Source organism: Typopeltis vanoorti, chromosome 10, assembly GCF_054136105.1.
Source record: "Typopeltis vanoorti isolate ZY-2024b chromosome 10, IOZ_Tvanoo_1.0, whole genome shotgun sequence".
Lineage (NCBI taxonomy): Eukaryota > Metazoa > Arthropoda > Arachnida > Uropygi > Thelyphonidae > Typopeltis > Typopeltis vanoorti.
In genome coordinates, this window is record NC_143558.1 from 52,007,980 (window position 1) to 52,022,630 (window position 14,651).

Below are 14,651 nucleotides of genomic sequence, written 5' to 3' on the forward strand. Positions count from 1 at the left end.
ATTCGCATTAAGGTTCTGTAACATGCTATGCACCTCCATTTCATTTATCTCAGTTCCTGTATAAGCCTTGGGCTCTCTCTTTCCTGCAATATCACCACCTAGATGATATACTCTTGCATTGTGCTCACTTAGTAATTCTACTATTTTGACTGATTCAGTTACCTTTCTACCATCAACATTCCTTAAAATTCATTCTTCCCTATATATTCTTTCTTTTACTTGCAGCACATCGAAAGAACCATTTAGGATTCTCTTTAGCCCCTGCATTATTAACTTCCTGTCTCACCACACTAGTTACCCTTCTTGTCTGTTCCTTGTATTGTTCATGTGCTTGTAGGACACCTTTCTCCTTAAATTCCCTCCACAATTGTTTCTTTTTTTTTGCAACTCCAGCTTGATGATGATATTCATCCATTTAACTCCCACTTGGTTTACTTTCCTGACTCTAGGTATGCAATCTGCCATTACCTCCCTCAAAGACTCATTTACCGCTTTACTTATCTTAAAATTATCTTCAAAAGCTGCATATCCTTCAGTTAAATCTGCCCTAATAAAATATACAAGTTAACAACAAAGGCACTACAACATCCTCCTGCAGCATGCTGCTAGTGATTTTCTTTTTTTTTTATGTTGACCCCACACATGAAAGGTCACAAGACCTATAACACTACAGTACCATGTATGGACAAGTAATTAAGGAGAAAAATGCAGCCTTTTGATGTTTCTTAAAGAGTGGGATGTTGTGCCTGCCCTTTGGGAAAATCAGTATGGGGGGATTGTTCTAAAGAATAGAGGTGAATGGAAAGAAGGATACCACATGTGCATACACAAATTTTTGCTACCCGTCTGACAGTCAGTCACCTATCAATCTCTTTAATCTACTATCCAATCTCATCTGTTATAATTCATTTATCAGGTTTTATTTTGGCAATCTATCAAAAGCGTTTTGCTTTTGATAGATTGCCAAAGCATACCATTGCTTCTCTCTTGTCCAATTATCATAGTGCATAATTAAATTGAAATATGACCTCCCTTTAACAAACCCATTCTGACAATCACAGCTGCTATCAGCCCATCTCTTATCTTAACTCTCACCAGCCTGTCCAATTACCTTACAACTCCAGATATACAAATTGGCCTGTAATTTATAGTCTCAGTCATATCACTACCTTTATGAAGTGCAACAAATTTATCTTTTCTTTTGGGACTGTTCTGTTGTAAGATCCTTTTAAAATAGGTTTGCCATGACTGATGCTCATTCCTTGGAACCTTCCCTTAAGGCATGTCGTGAGATGTCATTAAGTGTTATTGACATCATGCTTCCTTACCTCATCAATCTCTTGCTCACTCACCTATAATTAAGCTATCTTCTTCCATTTCCTCTGCCCTTGATCTTCTTATGATTTCACACTAATGGGGAAGAAGCACATTTCTCACTGAATACTTAAACTCTGTCCTCTGCAATGTACTATTTAAGAATAAAGTTTTCATTCTTCTACTTGCTATGTATTGAAAAACTCTCTGGAATCTTTCTTGGCCTGATTTCCTAATTTCTGCACCTAATGCACTTTTGCTGTCCTTACCAATCATTCATCTTATCAGCACAAGATGAATATTACAATTATTCATCTTGTGCTAACCCCACGGCAGCTTTTGCTTCCAGATGCCATGCTGAATTTCTTCATTTTCTCACTTGACACTAATCTTATTCAGCCTTTTGACCTTCAGCATACATTTGACATTGATGCTGTTAAGTATCTTTTAGCCAGTGCCCAAGCAGCATATTTCTTCTTCTCACTTAACTACTCATCCTATGCTATAGCCCCAATCTGTCTCCTAAGCTTTTATTAATCACTTGCCTTATAGTTTCACAAAGAGTCTTTCCTCACAGAAGTCTTCGTATTGCTGTCCATCATCCAGGTGAACACTTTATGTTTACTTTTGTCAGCCGGAGTTAAATGTGGCACCCTACTATGATATTCTCTGTTGAAATAATCCAATCTAAAACTCTTAATCCTTGCATGTCCTCCTTTACATACTTCCTAAGATAACCGTCTCTCACAAACTCAAGAATTCATTTTTATTATGCCCAAATGCTATCTCTCATCCTTTCATATCAGTCTGGTACTGGTACTGTAATTAAAATCATCCTTCCCTTATTCATTAATGTTCATTAATCATAGTTGCTTTTACATTTCTCCATCACATTCTCCACCACCCTGCCCATTCCCTGGCTTAGAGCAACATCTCTTTCTCTCAACCTCTACCTCACACCATACTCCCTCAAAGCCATTGCCACCATTTCCCTCTTGCATCTTCACCTTATGTGGACATAATGCCCCTGCAGTCATGATCAGCATTCCTCCTCCCTTCTTGTCCTTTCTATTCTCATGAAAACCATTGTACCTTTCCATTTCAATTCCCATCATACTCATCCAACCATGTTTTGCATATTCCAACATTCTTTTGGCAAATAAACTCAGTCAGTGAAACAGTCTCATTTTTCTTATTTTTGATGCTTCTGGCATTTGTAACAAAGCACAGCAGTTCACTTTTAGGTTTGTAACCAGTCCTGTTCATGCCACCACTCATCCCATATATCTCTTTGGACTTAACTATCCTCTCTTATATCCCAGGCCATCCCATTCCTATGCTGACCATTGGCATACACACATTCACTACTACTTTGAGCATCAACTCTCCTTATGTGTGTTTCTCTCTGCCTGATTTCCCCCATTTCCCTGCTCACGTTAAACTCCTGTTCTTTCATCATCATCCTACTACTCCTGCTACTGCTATTTATGTTAACAGGCATTTTAGTCTCACTCATCCCACTCTCCTTATCTTTCACTTCCTCTTATTTCTTCTGATTTCTTGCTCACATCACTCATTGCACTTCCCTTCCTTCCAGCAACACTCTTTCCAGTTAACTCAAACCAAACCCATTTAAATTTAATTTATGAAGTGAATCCTATGATACACTTTTGTGTTATTATCTAATTTCTATTCATATTCTGAATGAGTTTGCCTTCTTTACCTTTCCTTTCACTCCTCTAGTCCATAGGTTAGTATTTTTATTTATTTCAATAAAGTTCTTGAATGATTAATATCTTTTTTATTTGAAATATAATAATTCACATTTGAATCTTTTAAGTAAACATATTTATCACAGATCTCACAGTTTTGTATTATATTTGTTTATGGATTAAGTAAGTAACCATGACTTCCTTTTGGTTTTAGGAGATGGTAAGAAAATGGGATCAATATGTAAAAGAGCATGAAGTTTTTGAACAGAAATTAACAGAAATGGAAAATTGGCTTAAAGAGCCAGAGCAAGAACTGAAGGATTTGTCTGTTTTAAGTGGTGATTTATCTGCACTTCAAGAAAGAAAAGTTTTACTTGAGGTAAGAATTTATTTAAATTTTTTATGTCTTCAATTCGAAAACCATATTACATAAATAAATTGTTTTATTATTATTATTATTAGACTCCCCCATGGAGTCAATTGACTCATTGTGGGAAGTCCCCTCCACACACACACACACACACAGTTAATCATACCTTGGCTTAAATGCAATAACAGTTTCTGCACTCAGCACACTTTTAGGCAGTGCATTCCAATCACACACCACTCCTCCATTCCATAAATCTTCTCTTAACCCCCTTGCTCACACCCTTCTTATACAGCTTCCAGGGTTGTCCTATTGTCCTTCTCCTCCTCCTCCTCCTGTCTCCAGCTATTCTATGAAAAATCTCGTCTGCATTACTCTGGTAATCAGCCCTTACCAACTTATATGTCTTGATCACCCCCCCCCCCCTCATCCAACAAGCTCTGCAATTTGCATTCTCTCAATCTGTCCTCATACTTCACATTCCAGATACCAGAAACCAACTAAGTCAGTCGTCTCTCAACCCTATCCAACAACTCATCATCCTTTTGAAACCAAGCAGACAAATCTGTGCACAATAATCCATATGAAGTCTGATCAAAGTCTTTTACAAAGGAATCATAACATTCTTACATCACATGTGTCAGTGTTCTCTGCACCATTTCCATAATCTATTGTACTATGTTGTCCTCACCATTTTATCAAGATTTCTCTGAAATTTCAAGTCACTATCCACCATCACTCCCAGATCTTTCATCTCCTCAACCTCCTCTAAGATATTCCCACCAATCTTCTTCTTCTTCTTCTCTTCAAGGATTAGGCATTTTCACTGGTATTATTCACTGGTTATTATTCACACATATTATTCACTGGTCTTTCTCTCTCTTTCCATTTGATCGATATCTATCCACCTCTTTTGGTAGCTGATATCTTTCCATCCTAAATAGACAATCTTTCCATTTCTTTCTATATTCTGTGATCTTTTCATTTACATCATAAATATCTAGCTCTTTTCGGATGTCTTCATTTCTTATATGGTCCAATTTTGTGCAGCCTTTAATTGCTCTTAAACATTTCATCTCTGCAGCTTTTATTTTGCTTTCATCTTTCTTTTTAACAGTCCATGTATCTGAATCATATAACAGTGTGGGAGAGAGTGTTCATAACTTTGTAAAATTTTAGGTAGGTTTCTCATCTTGTTTTTTTATTCAGTGTCCTTTTTATTCAGTTGTTCCACAGATTTTCTTAAATTTCTTTAAGTTTTCATCTATATCTTTATCTTTTAGATATGTTATTATGCAGCCCAAATTAAACTGTGTCATCTGTTCTATTATTTTATTGTCTATAATTATTTTTGATCTAACAAGATCTCAACCTTTAAATGCCATGACTTTTGTTTTGAAATTTTAAAATTGTATTGTTGGCTTATTTTGTTTAATTCATAAAGTGATTTTTTATTGTCATCTTCATTGTCTTGTAATATAAACAAAAAAGAAGTATATCCATTATAGTTGGTACAAGCTACACAAAGATTATATAAAGATACAAAAATAAGTTACTGTTAGTAACGTAATAAATTAACAGAAGAGATTGAAATAAATCAAGGTGGAAGACAAGAATGTAGCTTATCTCTAACTCCATTTAATATATATATATATATATATATATATATATATATATATTGATTAGATTATTAAAATATGGAAAACAACAATAAAACAAGGTATCCAGTTAATCAGAAGAACTGTTATTAATACAATGCTGTATGCAGATGATCAGTCTTTTTTCATTAGATACCATAGTTTCTCTCTGTGTATTTCATCAAAGGCTTTCTCGTAATCTATAGCCAGGTTGGCCAAGTGGTTAGCGTATCTGCTCTCCAGCCAAAAGGCTGCAGGTTCGAATCCCGCCATGGGCATGGATATTTGTGATTGTCTGTGAAAATACTAGTGGTGGTGGGTGGTGGATGGCGTTGGTGTAGTTGTCGTTAGTGGAGAGAGAGCTAGAGTAGGTACCCTAACTTGATGAGTCTTTGGACTCCCTGGAGGTGTTATGTAATAATAATAATAATGACATATGAGTCTCTAAATTAAATTGTCTTTTTTCAATAATTTGTTTCAGAACATTAATATTGTCTATATATGATCTCCCATGCCTGAAACTATTTTGTTTTTCTGACAGTAGATTTTTTTGTCTAAGTCTTTTATTCAGGATTTTACTGTAAATTTGTAGTCTAGATTTAATAAACTTATTCCTCTATAATTTCCATAATCATCTCTGTCTCATTTCTTAAATATATATATATATATATATATAACCTTAGCTTTTAACCAGTCTGATGGAATCTCACATTTGCTATAGCAGTTATTTATTAATTTTAAGAATCTGTGATGGAAATAGGATAGAAATGGTAAAAAGGGAGGATCACTGCCATTGATGACAAAGAAAGAGTTATATAAATGTAAAGCAGAGATACAAGAGGGAAATAGTGCCAGTGGTATTGAGAGTATGATGTGAGATAGAGGTGAATAGAATGGAATACTTAGTCGGATTTTGTTATAGACTTGGTAATATGGATGGTAGTGACTATGAAATGTATAATCAAATTAGCCAAGCAAATGAGAAAAGGGTGATCATTATGGGTGATTTTAATTATGGCAATATAGACTGGAATGATGAGATATCAACTGGTACTAAAGAAAATGTGTTTCCAAATTTTTCAGGGACATCTACCTCAGACAGCATTGTTATAAAACATTCTGTCTTTCTATTTCCCCTGCCTTGCCTTTGCTTTCTTTATTTAATATTCAGGAATGGTTGGCTGCTTTAACTACCTGCTGCTGCCATCTATCTATTTCTACTATATCTTATTTCTCATGCAGAGATCTGTAGGCTAACAAATTTATTTGATTTATGACTGCACCTTAGACTATATATTGAGTGCAAGATTATTATTATTATTATTATTATTATTATTATTACGGTTATCTCCATGGAGTCAATAGACTCAACGCATGAGACTCAAACTACCAAAACAATATGTATCATATCTGTTCTTGAATTCATTTACAGATGAAGAACTTGCAACTGAGTCAGGCAATGCATTCCACTCATTCACCATCCTCCAGGTGAAAAACCTCGTTCTCGCACCCTTGTTAACCACACTTTTCCTTAATTTCCAGGGATGACCTCTTGTTCTTCCATCACTATCACACAGCTGAAACATTTCTCCTGCATCAATCTTATAAAAACCTTTTAGTATAGTTCGCCCACCGATTAGAGATCCTTCGACACTTCTGCGCATCTCAGAAAAAGGAGAATCCATTCCGATAATAGGGTAATCAGTCCGTATAGTGGGATGAGTTGTTTATTATTACCGGTCGGAAAATTAACTTCTCTTTTATGATTATTGTAGTTAACTATGTTGCTTGTATAACAGTTGGAAAATTTTACCTATAAAGCACGTGATTTCGCGTGTTGGCGACCAATTTGGACGTTCTTCATTTCTTTCTCCCCTTCAGCATGAATCGACTATTCTTGGAAAGACGAGAAGCAGGGACCTACAAACGGTGGGCGAACTATAATTTAAACATTTCTATCATATCCCCTCTTCTCCACCTATTAACCAACCTCTGCAATCCACAAGCTCTCAATCTATCAATGCAGGAAGCATTTTTTACATTACTCACCAACTTAGTCACTCTCCTCTGAACCCTCTCCACAACCAAGGAATCCAGGTGACTGACCTGAGCACAGTAATTCAAATGTGGAAGTATCAATGCTTTATATAGGGGAATAATAACCTCTTTATCTCTGGATGTTAGTGGGTTCCTCAATAACCAAGTAATCCTATATGCAATATTGGCCACCTTATCAATTTGTCCCCTGAACTTCATCTCCCTATCTTCCAACACACCTAAGTCCCTAGCCTCATCAATCTCTTGGAGTACCGTTCCATGCATAACTTTAAACTTTTCCACATTGAACTGACATCCATTTCCTTTTGCCCATTTTACCAGCTTATTTAAATCATCCTGCATACTTTCAACATCAGCTTGATTTTTTATTGTGCTACCCAACTTTGCATCATCAGCAGACAACTGAATAACTCTCTTTAAGCCATTTCCTATATCATTTATGTACAAATTAAACAACAATGACCCAAGCACAGAGCCCTGAGGCACACCACTGGTCACCTGCCTCATCCAAATGGTCTATGTAACTCCATACATCTCTCCCTGAACCATTCTCCTACCATATCAGCAGTTTAGTATCCACCCCATCTGCTCCAATTTGCGCAACAGTATTCCATGGGTATCCTGTCAAAAGCCTTAGCAAAATCCAGAAGTACTACTGTGTAGCCATTTCCTTTGTCCAACTCCGATGTCATTCTATTATAAAGAGCTAATAAATTGCTAAGGCATTATCTACCATTAACAAAACCATGTTGACCCCTATAGAGTATCATATCCTGATCCACCCATTCTTTAAATTTGTCTATAACCAACTTTTCCAATACTTTTACCACCACTCCCTAGATGGTGATTGGTCTGTAATTAACTACCACAGCTTTAGAGCCACCTTTATGCAAAGAAACTACTTTGTCTTCCTTCCACTCCCTAGGGATCATACCAGAGTTCAAACTTAAGTTAAATAACCAAGTAAGAGACATTGAAAATTCCTTTGCACATTCATGTAACACACAAGCTGATATTCCATCTAAACCTACAGCAGTGTTCGCATTTAAATTTTGCAATATACTAAGTACCTCTGATTTCTTAATTTCAATTCTCACATCAGTTATTGCTACAGGTACAGAGATATTCTCAATTGGGTGATAGACTTTTGAAAAGTGATCACTCAGTAACTCTACTATTACATCTGAATTGGTCACCTCGATACCATCAGCACCCACTAAGGTTATCCTTCTGAAGTCATTCTTCCTTTACTTGCAACATAGCAGAAGAACTCTATGGGATTATCCTTGATCTCCTTGGCTAAGGTCTTCTCATAATCTGATTTAGCTTTTCTTACTATGCTGGTAACCTTCCTAGCTTGAGCCTTGTATTGCTCATGGGTGTACTGATCGCCTTTCTCCTTGTACAATCCCCATAATATTTTATTTTTTTGCAGATCAAGCTTGATACTACTGCTCATCCATCTAATGCCAATCTTGTTTGTCTTCCTGACCATGGGGACACAATCTGATATCTCCTTCCTCAGATAACTGCTGATTTTATCCCATGCACTGCTAACATCTTTCCCCTGCAATATGTTCTGCCATGGGACTGCTGCAAGCTCACTCCAAAGCTTGTTATAATTGCCTAACCTGTAGTTCCTTATATACCCCTTCTTAAGAGAGAAATCCACAAATTTTGCAACCTCCCAAGTCAATACCACATGATCGCTCTCACCAATTGGAGGTAACGAGGATACCTTACTTATGCATATATCCTCTGAACCATTGAACAGGTCCAACACTCTCACACCATATGTCCTCCCTTCAGTTATGTGCTGTTTCAAGTAATTATCTCTTAGAAGATGTTTGAATTCCATTTCCTTTTTTTGCCACCTGATATTTCCTCCTTCCAATTGATATCATCATAATTAAAATCCCCCATAATAATCACTAACCCTGTTGCACTGATTTGCTGATGCATGAATTCAATATCACCCCCCCCCTATACCCCCCTGGCCTATAGCAGCCAACCAACTGTATATTTGGTTGGTATCATCAACAGTACTCCTCTCCCTGTTCTATCTTCTCTATCCTCCCTGAAAATACTGTACCCATCACATTCAATTCCAGTGACCTCATCTTCTGCTGACAGCCAAGTTTCACTAATGCCTACAACTTTTGGCGAGATTGCAGTGATTAATGCTCAAAATTCTTCCCTCTTATTTTGAATGCTTCTTGCATTTGTGCACAAAAATTGCAGATTCCCTTTATGTCTTCTACCAGCTTTAGAACTGATATACATGTCACTAATTTCAGTATTGCCTTGCCGATTTATATCCCCTCTATTCTGCAATTTATTCAGCGAATAAGGATCAACAATTATGCAACCCTTCCCAATTACTTCAACTTGTTCAGAAAACAGTAACTGCTTCAATTGCTTATGACCTTCCATGTTCAGATGCAACTCATCTCTTGCTTACAGCTGTCTTTTTCCTTCCAACACACTTCAGACATTAACATATTCCAGACCTCTTTTTTTGCACATCCTTGCAATCATATCATTCATTATCATCACTCATCTATTAAATCATAATTGTCAAAATGAGTCAGCACACACACTATCCTCCCATTGACACTTTTCTTCTTCACGATATCTAACAATGTTCTTAAATCTTTTGCTACCCGATTTATACTACCACTCAGGTCATTTGTACCCACCACAACTATCATCTTTTCTGCATCATGCTCTCTCTCTTTATTGCTAAAGCCACTCTCTCTTTTGTTCCACCAGCCAAGCACTCCTCAGGCATACTGCTCTCCATACCCTTAATCATAGAATCACCATATATTTTACCACTTATAACTTCATTCAATTCCAAAAAAGAGTCATTCATGCCCTCATTTTGTATGCTATTCAACATGGCTCTCCCAGTTTCATTACTCAACGTTCTTTTACTTACTCCCTCACTCTCACGACATCTCATTTCTTGTATTCCTCTTGTGCTTTCATTCTATTGACTCCCAATCACTCCCATGCTATTTATTTCTTTATCAATCACCAAAAATTCTCCCATACTTAATCCTGTTCTAGTAACTTCAGCTAGAGTAATCTCCATAGTCCTAATTTCTCTATTCAACCCATTTAACTTGGATTTAATTTCCGAAACCCCCCTTACTGAGCACTTCTATTTCCTCTTGCAAAAGAGGAAGTTCACTTTTCATTTTCCTGAACTCCTGCCGAAGTTCATCTGCTAAGGTCCCGATGTCTACTTCCATGCCTAATTTCTCCAGCCATATCCCGACACTTCTCACATATGTCGATATTTTCATTCTTCTCATTTAGCCAAACAGTCCACAGATCCTTCACATTCCTCGGTGCACATATATTACAGTTTCCGCAATGCATCCGCTGCAAAAAATTCACCGCAGAGCCAGACCTTTTGTAGAGAAGTTCTGTGAGCCACTGACATACATTTCTTGTTGGACACCATCTTTAGTTGCTGAAGTAGTGAAATAAACAGCAGCAAAAACGCAATATATACAACAGAATTCCAAACAATAACATCACTGAAGGACACTTGTATCCAACTGAAGCACAACTGCAGCACAATTTGAGACAAAAACGCACACTATACTTTAATTTAAAAACACGTTTTCCAACACAACTCAATATATAATAGATTTAGTTTAATCCTTTATCCCAGTGAGAGCAAACAAAGTTTGCGCCTGAAAATATCTTCAGGACTAAATATAGTGTTGTACTATCTTATCCAGTAAGTAGTGCAACACCAAGGCAACTCGTGGCAAAGGTGGAGCAAGCTACCAGGCACTTCTAACCCAGTATCTCCCATAATGCAAAACACATTTCCTATGTGGATATGTATACTGTTATGCATTAAAGGGATTGGCCATCTACCCAGACTAGTTTCGACCTTTATTGAGGTCTCTTCAGTGGGAGCCAGGCCCAGAGCTGGAGATACCAGGCAGAAGCAGTAGCAAGTCATCTGTGCCTATGGGAGTTGCCAAAAGGTTTATCACCTTTTTTAAAAATTACTCTGGATTTAGAGAAAGATGTTGAAAATTTATTTATCACTAGGTTAGACTATAATAGATTTAGTTTAATCCTTTAGATTTAGATTTAGTTTAATCCTTGCTCTCACTGGGATAAAGGATTAAACTAAATCTATTATAGTCTAACCTAGTGATAAATAAATTTTCAACATCTTTCTCTAAATCCAGAGTAATTTTTAAAAAAGGTGATAAACCTTTTGGCAACTCCCATAGGCACAGATGACTTGCTACTGCTTCTGCCTGGTATCTCCAGCTCTGGGCCTGGCTCCCACTGAAGAGACCTCCCACTGATGAGACAAGTTCCAGATTTAGCGGCCCCGAGAGAAAGCTCCATGTTCCAGTCTTCTTTTGGATTCCAGTTGCCAGTTACCAGATCCCGAGAGAGAGAGCTCCTATTCCAGTATTGTTTGGTAAGAACCCTTCTAGTTTTTCTTTTGTTGGTTTTTATTTTTTGCGGCCTCGTTCCAATCGGTGCAGGTCCGTTTTAGGGTATTTCCTTTTTGGACTGAAATTTGCTATTCCCTTGGTAAGGTATTTGCTTTTAAACAATGTCGAAATTCTTGCCAAGAGTTCGTACTCTCGGGATCGAAATTGACCCAAACATCGACAAAGCGACGTTTGTGAGAGCTCTTCTCAAAGTCGTCAAAGCAGAAAGTGTTTATGGGCTTACCCCTTACGGGGGGGTAGATTCCAAGTAGTAACAAACAACATAGAAACAAGAGAAACGCTCCTTAAGGGTGTAGAATGTGAAGGGAAAAAATACCTACCCTTCCTAGTCGGAAGTATTTTAAAATCCATAAAAATTGACAGGTTTCCACTCGAATATCTAGAGAAAGGGGAGGAAATCATTAAAACCATTTTCTCCAAGTGGGGGACTGTCCGAAACGTAACATTCGGACAAGACGCGGATATCCCAGAGTGGAAATCAGGGGAAGTGAGCATTTCAATCGAGATGAAAACCGAGGTCCCCAACTTGATTTTTTTAGGCTCAGCAAGAGTAATAGTCAATTATCCAGGCGTAAGAAAACAATGTTTTCGGTGCACCGCTTTGGGTCACCTTAGCGCTCACTGCCCGAAAAACAACACATGCCGCAACTGCTTATCGACAGAACACACATTGAATCAATGTGATTCACCGTGCCATAAATGTGGGAACACATCCCATAAAATAGATATTTGTCCTAATAGGACCCTTGCAGAAAGAGCAGGAGGCTCCATAACACCTGTGGCAGTAGCCATTCCTAAGCTCACAACACAGGACTCTCGAGCTACCGGCCAAACAGTAAACGAACCACAAACAACTGAACCAGAAGAGTTTCCAGCCCTCCAACCGCCAGTTACCGCAACGACTACTGGGAGGAACGCAGAAGGGAGAATTAGGATGAAAAAGAAACAGAACACTATGAAATCTTACACCAATGAATCGGAAGGCAACAATAACAGTACAGAAACAGAGGAAATGGAAATCAACACCAGTACAACAAAACGACCCATCACACCGGAAGAAGAAGGAGAAATGAAACGAAATAAACAGGATACAAACACCGGTTCTTCTCACGCTATTACAAAACCGGTAAAAAGAAAAGAACCCCGATATGAATATTCGAATGTAACAGAACGAATCCTATTCTATCTTAGGAATAAACCCGAGATAAAAAACAAAGTCCACACAGCTGTACAGGAAAAGGGAGACGTGGCTTTGCAATGTGAAGGTGAGCTAGAGAGTCTTAGAATATGGCTCAAGTTTGGGAAAGTCACTTACGACCGAGCGGAATGGAATGAATGCTTGAAGAGAATATGGCAACTTAATGATGAAGAGTCAGTACACGTACTCACAGTGATGGAAAACGTGGTAAAAGACTATGAGGAAGCGGTAAGAGATAGCAGGGCAAATATGACATAAAAAAAAAAAAAAAAAAAAAAAAAAAAAAGCCCCTTCTAAGTTTCTTGGTTCTGTTTTTGCATGTTCACGCTTAATCCACATAGGAGGGGGCAGACCTGAGAACCCGAGCGGCGAAGGCTTACAGCGAGGCGGTGCAGCTCCTTGCGGGCTGCATCACTCGGGCCAGGCTCTTCCCCCGTTCTTGCAGTACTTTTCTGTTAATTCACCGACTTTTGTTGTTCTCTTTATGCGTGTTCTAGCTCCTTTGTTGTTTCTGTTTTTGTTGTCCTCTTTATGCGTGTTCTAGCTCCTTTGTTGTTTCTGTTTATGTGTGTCCTAGTTCTTTTGATTTTCAATTTATGTGTGTCTTCCTGCATTTGTTTTTTCACTTCTTTCATCAGCCAGACATCTGAAGAGGTGGCTGGCCGGAGAACGCGGAGGAGAACGGATGGAGGGAGATAATGTCGGAGATCTGCTTGGTGCTGGCATTTAAGTCAGGCCAGGTGGATCGACTGAGGCCTCTTTTAACTACCTACTACTATCCACTCTATCTTTCTTCTCCTCTCTCTCTATCAAGCTGACTCTCAGCACAACTTTTTTTTTAAATCTAAAGAGGCCAGTGATGAAAGGCATGAACTCCCATTCTACCTCAATAAAGGTCGAAACTAGTCTGGGTAGATGGCCAATCCCTTTAATGCATAACAGTATACATATCCACATAGGAAATGTGTTTTGCATTATGGGAGATACTGGGTTAGAAGTGCCTGGTAGCTTGCTCCACCTTTGCCACGAGTTGCCTTGGTGTTGCACTACTTACTGGATAAGATAGTACAACACTATATTTAGTCCTGAAGATATTTTCAGGTGCAAACTTTGTTTACTCTCACTGGGATAAAGGATTAAACTAAATCTATTATAGTCTAACCTAGTGATAAATAAATTTTCAACATCTTTCTCTAAATCCAGAGTAATTTTTAAAAAAGGTGATAAACCTTTTGGCAACTCCCATAGGCACAGATGACTTGCTACTGCTTCTGCCTGGTATCTCCAGCTCTGGGCCTGGCTCCCACTGAAGAGACCTCAATAAAGGTCGAAACTAGTCTGGGTAGATGGCCAATCCCTTTAATGCATAACAGTATACATATCCACATAGGAAATGTGTTTTGCATTATGGGAGATACTGGGTTAGAAGTGCCTGGTAGCTTGCTCCACCTTTGCCACGAGTTGCCTTGGTGTTGCACTACTTACTGGATAAGATAGTACAACACTATATTTAGTCCTGAAGATATTTTCAGGCGCAAACTTTGTTTGCTCTCACTGGGATAAAGGATTAAACTAAATCTATTATAGTCTAACCTAGTGATAAATAAATTTTCAACAACTCAATATATATATATATATATATATATATATATACTATTTATTTAAGTCAAAAGGAAATATTTACAGAATGACTCACATTTACATATGTGTACAGTGTCATTACAATACTCTTGCTAGTCTCAATTCTTTCTATTCTAACTTAATTCTGAGCTAATTCATAATCTAGCATAACACTAACTGAATATAAGGCATACTTTGTTTAAGCCTAATTCAACGTTAATATATATTATCTCATAAACATAAACA

The 14,651-nt window shown here is 37.7% G+C and overlaps 1 protein-coding gene across 1 annotated transcript in view; it reads left to right on the forward strand.

Annotated features, from left to right (window-relative positions):
• Window positions 1–14,651, forward strand: part of LOC150102416 (muscle-specific protein 300 kDa-like) — a 1,203,500-nt gene that overhangs the window by 236,624 nt on the left and 952,225 nt on the right. Inside the window, exon 17 of the mRNA XM_090399574.1 lies at window positions 3,241–3,405. Coding sequence (XP_090255700.1) covers window positions 3,241–3,405 — 165 coding nt within the window. The remainder of the gene's footprint in view (window positions 1–3,240; window positions 3,406–14,651) is intronic.